This window comes from Rhipicephalus microplus, unplaced genomic scaffold, assembly GCF_043290135.1.
Source record: "Rhipicephalus microplus isolate Deutch F79 unplaced genomic scaffold, USDA_Rmic scaffold_16, whole genome shotgun sequence".
Taxonomy (NCBI): Eukaryota; Metazoa; Arthropoda; class Arachnida; order Ixodida; family Ixodidae; genus Rhipicephalus; species Rhipicephalus microplus.
In genome coordinates this window covers 11,227,570-11,235,718 of record NW_027464589.1, presented here as the reverse complement: position 1 = coordinate 11,235,718, position 8,149 = coordinate 11,227,570, and the positions used below count along the sequence as shown (strand labels likewise).

General features: G+C 42.2%; 1 protein-coding gene across 1 annotated transcript in view; it reads right to left on the bottom strand.

Annotated features, from left to right (window-relative positions):
- Positions 1-465: 465 nt before the first annotated feature.
- The window catches only part of LOC142784969 (uncharacterized), a 33,428-nt gene continuing 25,744 nt past the window's right edge, over positions 466-8,149 (bottom strand). The window contains exon 3 of the mRNA XM_075883384.1: positions 466-1,195. Coding sequence (XP_075739499.1) covers positions 1,049-1,195 — 147 coding nt within the window. The 3' untranslated portion in view covers positions 466-1,048. The remainder of the gene's footprint in view (positions 1,196-8,149) is intronic.

The window sequence follows — 8,149 nt, the reverse complement described above, 5'->3', positions numbered from 1 at the left end:
GGAGACCAGGGATAACTGCATTGTATAAGGCTGAGCGAATCATTCAGTTTTTCATTGAAGTCCGCTGGCGTGTTTTGCAAACAGTAACATACTCCTACAGCACAGGTTACAAATGACGATAACTGTAGTGCGACCAATAAAATTTTATTGGTAGCCTCTATTTAAACTATGTGATGTTGAAGCTGTTTTTTACAGCCACTAATACACCACCGCCCCGAGAGGTCGTTGTATCCCAGGCAGCACACCGGCATTGGACCGATCTTGGACCCGTATTGGCTAACGTCGGCTGCAATATTGGCCCAAGATCGGCATCCCGGCAAAGTGCAACTTCTTCCGTTGTAGGACCGATGTTCAATCCGACCTGGGGCCGACGTTCTGCCGTTGCATTTGCCAATATCCAGCCGACGCCGGCCCACTCTACACATGCCAATGAAAGCCCGTCCTTTCACCGATGTAGTTGCCAACATAAATCTAGCATAGGACCATTCTCGGGCCACTTTGCTGCCAATGAATTGCCAGTATTCACTTTACGACGAATATCGGCTACAATTTGCTTGCCATTATTTCACTATTATTAATATGGGCTTTTTACTACTGGCATTCCTTAGCAGATAAACTTTACATTACACCCCCAGAACTTTCCCTAGCAGCTTATAGCAGCCCCGTACGAGCTTCACGGTGTAATATACTTCAAGGCGACTGACCACTGGATGACTAGTGTAGAAACACTACACGATAAAACTAAATCGTCCATTTTCGCCTTTTTTCTTGCATTGCCTATGACCCTCCCCACATGTAGAGCATAAGAGTGCACAAGTCTAGTTACTGTATAGTTTTCTCCACACATTCCTCCTCAGTTTTGCAAGAAATTGTAACATAGGCTGTTCCATCAAGTATTAGCTAAAAAAACATTAACTAAATTAACTGCTCAGTGCAAATATTCCGTACACAAGCGATTTATAAATAAGAATACAAGAACACAATTTTTGTAACTTTATTTCTAAATATACCAAGTCAAACCATTTATTTTTCAGTGCAGCTTTTCAAGTTACTGCTGTTCAGTGATGCAGCCTAAACTAGAAGGCGTGTTCAGCATGGCTCTATAGGCATAGGGCTGGCCAGGGCAGCAGAGGTGGGGCGATGATTTAGAGGCTGCAGCAGGAGATGAGGCAATGACGGTGGGCTGCCCAGGGTCCTGCAAGCAGTGATTGGGCAGGAAACCAACCATCACAGGCTGTCGCAGATCCCCGCTCTGAGGGGCAGCAGTCATCAGGGCTGCAAATCTATGAACACATGTGTGAAGTGCCTTTTCTGACCTCCGTCGAGGCCAACAAACTTCAACAGCCACGTCTTGATGAAACGCTGAGCTTTTTCAAACATCTGCATACGTGAATAGAAATAAACACCTCAAAATGAGTTCTAAGCACTGCAGTATAACATATATGCAAGCTAAAACAATGAAAAACAATGACAGCAGACGTTATAATGAACTATCCAGATCTAATGCCATGTGGCCATTATGAAAAGAAATGAACAAATACTTCAACAGTTATTGTGCAAAAAAAATCTGCCGCAGTCCAGGATATTTAAGAATAGGTTTCAATGAAAGTTGGTTAAAACAAGCTTGTTTGACTAATTTACAAATACACAAGGTCTTTCATGATTTCTAAACATGACTTACAGGGTTGCAAGCCAGGTGAACTAGTCTGCAGCTATAGCCTATGGCTGTAAAAAGTTATGACAGCACAACAAGACACACGACCGCACAAACTTTCAACTCTGGATTATTTTTGGGCACAGATCAGCTAATACTGCACAAGAGGATGACTGACCACCAGATAGACAACACAAGATGAAAGAATCTATGCAAATCCAATTTCAGCACTGACACTTGTGGATTAGGGCAAGGCGCCTGTATTAATTTTAAAATGGTACCTCCAAATGCTATGAAAGATGTGCTGATGTTGTTTCGTATGTTGTTCTTTGCGCCTTAAATAATCCTCCGAAATTTCTCATGCTTTTTGAGACTTGCATTGATCCGAAGTCTTGGTTTCATAGGAGGCTAGGACTGGATAGGTGGCTCACCAGAAAACAGCACTTGACAGAGAGTCGCGACACGACTCAGCCATTCGCGCCCAGACGACCGGCTTTAGGGAGAGCACGCACTTGTGGCGCTTCCGTGCTTCATTTTGGAACAAACAGCTCTAAAAGCCATTGCGCCAGGAATACGGCACTGTGGTTTAAAAAAAAACTCTTTGAAGGCTACTCTCACATAAATAGCACTTGAAAATGGAGAGAAGCTCTGCAAAGCAGGTTGCATCTATGCATGAGGCATTGAAGAGACAATGTTGTGCAGTGATGGCAACTCTCTCGTGATCATTTTCTGGTTGGGATTTCGTGCTATGGTAGTACCGGCCTATATGCCCATGCGACGACGATACTATACTGTGCACTTGTGTAGTTAAAAAAAAAAAAGAATAAGTAGTGGCTGTGGCATCACTTTCTTTTTCTGGTGGCATATTTACATCTTGTCTGCGGCATGTATGTACGTGGACGTTGATCAAGCAAACCACTGTGACAGCATAGCACAGGTGGTGTCGCGGTCTTATGCTTCATAGCGCGGGGTGGATCTCCGACCGCAATGGCTGCATTTAGATGGGGACGAAATATAAAAAGAACACCCGTGAACCAAAAGATATGTGCACATTGGAGAACCCCAAGCGGTCACATTCTTGGTACGCACCCTACAGCACACCTCAGAATGATATCTTGTTGCTACATTAAAGCCTAGCAATTATCGATGTTGAATAGACATGTCCATTTTAAGCCGACACAGGCAAGCAGAAAAAATTGAAATTGTGTGTTAGGTGAACTAAACAACAAGTAAACATCGAAGACATTTGATAATTCTCTAGCAACGCATAAATTCCGATGTTACTTAGCCACGGCAGCAAGGGAGAAAAACGCTTACCAAATTGGCTGGCTCCATAAAGCTAAGCTTTGAGTAGCCCGCTCTTGTGTGCCTAACAAAAACCCTGTCTTTTGCACAAATTAAGTTAAACAGAGGCACTTCAGCAACGACTTTTCACTGCAAGAGTATCTTTTATAACAGTTCCGAGGCGTATGAACGTGGCCCTGCACAAGTGTTGTGGGCAACGCAGCTTTCCTTTACACGCAACTGTCTACAAAAAAAAAATACTACCTGCCTATCGTTTCGTTCACTACACGCAGTGGCATCAGATAGAGTTTGGTGGTGATGGTCAACTGGACGGACGAATGGAAACTTTGTTAGTCTTGAAGTTCGCTACTCAACGCTCAACGGGCCCGATAAAAAAAAAGTTTACAATGCCGTTTGTTGCATAATATGTTCGTTTCATTTCCGGCAAAACACCGTTTAAACTTGACTGTTTGGCCCTGGTTTCTACTGGTGGTTGTCTTCACTATCGAATAAATATAAGAGACATGTGCTATCTGGTTTAGAAACGAGCCCGACAGCACTAGAAAAGAGAGCGAGGGCAGAATTTTGCTCGGCTGACCGCTTGGATGCAACGCTGCCTCCTCTTTCTGCGTTCTCTCTTTCCTCTATGCCTCCTCCTTTTTACATACTGTTGCGCTTGAATACGCAGCAGTATTGCCAGTGCCCTTTGGTTTTTTTTTTTGTTTGAGAAATATATTTTCTTAGTGCACAGGGAATGTTTCAGAAGGAAGATAATGCATAGATTTATATGTGGGGTTTAACATCCCAAAACCACCATATGATTGTGAGAGACGCCGTAGTGGAGGGCTCCAAAAATTTCGACCGCCTGAGGTTTTTGCTGTGCACCCAAATAGGAGCACACACGCCTACACCATTTCGGCCCCTATTAGAAAAAGAAAATATAGCAGAGAGATAGAACAGAGCGTGCACTTACAGCCAAATTTATTGCACAGATGGTGGGAATATATATACGGTCAAGAGGGCGAGGACATCACGCACAGAAGAAAGGAAAAGTGATGACGCATGCGCCAAACCACCTTATTCCAGTCTTAAAATGACAACTTAACTAAAAAGATACCTGTATTTATTATCCGACAGATTGACAGGTATCTTTTCAGTTAAGTTGTCATTTTAAGATCGGAATAAGGTGGTCTGGCGCATGCCCCATCATTTGTCCTTTCTTCTGAGTGTTATCTCCTCACCCTCTTGGCTGTATATATTTTCCCGCCATCTGTGCAATGAAATTGGTTGTAACTGTGCTGCGCTCTGTCCTATCTCTCTGCTATACCTTCCCTCTGAAACATTCTCTGCGCACTAAGGAAGTATATTTTTCTCAAAAAATGCAATACCAACCAGCCCAAGTAGCCACTTTTTTGGTTTTGTTTTGGCGATACGCGGACGCGCCATCTCTACCAGCTGCCATTCTCGTCTGCGGGAGCAGCTGAGAAGTGCGCGCTCTCACCGCCAGGGTGGCCGTGGAAACGCCAGCGCTGGTTCTCTATACTAGCAACGTTTAGGATTCGATGGTGCGGGCTCCGGAGAAAAAAACCATCGATAAGGATAACTTCAACATAGCAAACTTTGAACGACCCCTTTACCTGGGATGAGCGACAGAAGTCAAACCTGATAGGCACATCATCAGCACTATGGGGGAGGATCCTAAAGAACTGGAGATGGCCGGACTGTGAAGACGCAATATTGTACTCAATTGAATCCACTAGGCAAACAAGGTCTCTTTGAAGTAAAACATCCTAATTGAGAATGTACATGTATGAATAAATTTTCATACAACTGTGAGGTTGCTGGAACAGAAACCAGTTGTAGATAACTTAACTGAACTTTTGATTGTGTAACTTTATGCTAGCCTTTTTTTCCCCAATCATATTCAGCCAAAAACAACTTTGTCACAAAGCTGCCCCAAACGATGTAGAGTAATTTGCCCCACCTCACCTCCCCACCTCAATAGAGCCATTTGTGTTAAAAATGCGGATTAATAGAACGCTCTGTAGTGCGATGGAAGGTTTTACAAATGATATGCCATTATTCATTTGCCTTTATATTGTAGATTCTCCTACAAGGGAGAAAAACATGAGAAATTTGTCAGAAAGTAACCCCATTTCACGGTAGTACAGGTCTTTGACATCTAAGCTAAATTCACTGCATGTCTTCGGATCACTCTGCTGCAGAAATATCATCATAACCCCTGAATCGGGCACAAGAAAGGGATCATAATAACGCCACGCCATGCCCCAAAAAGAGCTCATGACTGCTGTTAAGGCGCTACAACATGAGGTCAACGACAAGGCAAAGTTCAACGAAGTGATAGGACTAAAATGTCAGTGAACCTCTGATGTTTAACTTGAATAAAATCAAATATTGCTTCAAAGCAGTGTTTGCTGTGACTGGTGTTGCACCAGCAGTTGGCAATATTTTCTTAAAGGTACACTAAAGAGAACCAATGTCTCAGTTTAGACTGACATGCTGCACACCGAGACCTCTCATGCCACAAGTTCTTTATCAGCGGAGAAAATTAGGGTTGAAGTTTATTTTTTAATTTTGTGATGCTCAAATTTTGAAAATGTATTGTATTTTCGCAACATTGCTTTGATGAATATTTCTGAAGCTTTGTATCTTAGGTTTATCACACTGACAGATGACAGTGTACTTAATTTTTATGAAATAATATTCACGTAAGACCCAGTACACGCGTTTGAATTTCATGATGTCGCGTGGTTTCATGTGAGAAGATCAAAGCGGCATTTCCACCCACATTTTCTTTTCGCGCGTTTTCTCACTTACCAAGTGTTGTTTCGTGGTACAAGTGGTATTTACAGGATTGAGAAATTGTACTTGACTAATACGTGAAAAATGTTTTTGATTTAAGTGTCTTTTAAAGGCGTACCGAGATAATTTTGAGACATCGCAAAAGGGACGTTCTTAGTTTTCTCTGTATGCAAGTAGTATTACCACTTAGCACACAATAGTCAGCCAGCATGCATTAGATAATTACTCTGATTTTAAAGTTTTCCTTGCAGAGTATTGGCAAGCAATGGAGTGGACATTATCATGACGAGTCAACAAGGTTCCTCCGTGTTTTTGAACGGAGTTTCTGTGCAGCCTAAATCACAGAAATCACTGTCACGGTCGATAGGGACAATGCACTCATCGTTTATATGTCGCTTATCTGCAGGTCGCTTATCTGCCATTAGTACGCAGCGAATTGCCAAGTTCCTGCAACGTCACACTGCCTTGTCATGCTACGAAGGAGCCACCCACTTGATATCGAAACTGAAAGTGTCTTTTAAAGGTGGAGGTATTAAAAATATATGCAATGCTTTCCCAGGCAACGCAGAACTCTCTTCTCGAACCCAATCGTCTTCTATAAAATAACAATTCCTAACTATTGAAAATTCGTCTCAGTACTTCTTTAGGTGATGCCAACATGATGAATCGGGACAGTAATATCAGATGCTTTGGCAGTATGTATTTCGGTACATGCACGATTACCTAATCAATTGTGAAGCGAACAATAATAACGATTGGATGGTAGATCACAGCCGATCTATAGGCGCTCGCTCGCTCCCTGCTTCTATGGCCTAAGCAGCCACCCCGAGTAAAATATAGTTGTTTTTATACAGTGTCAGCGCACTCCGCATGAGGGCGTCGAGAGCCAACTCTTCGGAATGCCTTTTGGCGCATACGCATTGCATTGTAAATCAGCTGTACCCGGCCACTTTCTCGTGCCAATTACTTTTCCATTTGTAGGAAGCAGTGAGAGTAGGAGAAATGTGTGGGGGCATAGCCTGCATTTTTTTGGCACTCATGCATTGGGTAATGAATACGCACACGCAACAGTACAAAGATCTTTTTTTCAAGGCTCGAACACAATCTATTTGTTGAATTGGAAAATGCTTGAGGCTTGTGTTGTTGTATTTATCATTTAGGTGCACGTTAAAGAACTCCACACGGTGAAAATTCCCAAAGCCTTCCACTAAGGTGTCCTTCATAAACATATTAGTGAAATAACTTCCTCGAACAAAAATCCTTGACAATCGCAGTTGATTCTTGTGCCATACATTGAAGATTCCTTGCTACTGGCCTGTCTGGAAAGTGTGGACAAGAGTCACGCAGAAGGGTGGGCGCTAATTCGGAAAGGTTTCTCCGCATTCTTCTAGTTAATTGTATAAATGTTCATGGATCAAAATGACATGCCATCTAGCTTTGTTTACAAGCCCATACAAAAGCATTTCTGGTTAGAAACAATGTGACTACTTCAGCTAAAAGCATCACGACAGAGTTTTGCCAACAGCACTTTTTTTTTCTTCAGGTGCAATGAAAATATATTAGTTCTGAAGAGGACATTTTCTGATTCTCTGAAATTGTTTGTTCCCCTGCGTCTCAGGCGAGTCTTATTGCTTATGAAAATGTTTCACATTTTTTCATCGGCACTGAAGATTGCATCTGGGATTGTGTGGGCATGGTTTTTTTTTTCTTTACTACAACGACTTTCCTAAACTGTATCACTACATGCTCTTTCATGTTTCTAACTTTAGTGTTTTCATTTTGAACAATTATTAATTTCATTGACATTCTTATTACTATTGCTATTACTCCTGCTGTTACGAGTGCTATTCACACCTCCTTGTGAAAAATAGTGACAATTCCTATTATGCTTTTACTTTCACCTATTTGAAGGACTTCTTTCAATAATTACGAAATGTGATACCTTGAAGAAAAATGTGCCAAATTTATCATTTTCATGGGCACTGGCTGCCGGCATGTAGATTAGATGTAAACGTCGGCAAAAATATTTTTCTCAGAAAAAAGAAAATTACGTTGCTTGTCATTTCGTCTGCCAGTTAGTGACGGATCATGCGGCCGAGCCTTCTGAACACGACGCACAATAGTACATGCATGCAGAATGGAATATTTATCAATTTACTCCTGTCTTGAAGAATCAGAAAGAGTTGTCCTATATGCTTCCTACCATGTTTCTATTGTATTGGTACCACCAGGAAGTGTGACAGTAGAAATGACCCTGAGCATTATTTGAGTGCGCTAGCCTTTTTTTCCAATGGACAGCGGCGAGTTAGCCTGGAACGAGATTGCAGCAATAGGTAGAAGCACAGCCTCCTTCCTTGTACACAGGCCGTAAAGAAAGCGAGCGTGCGC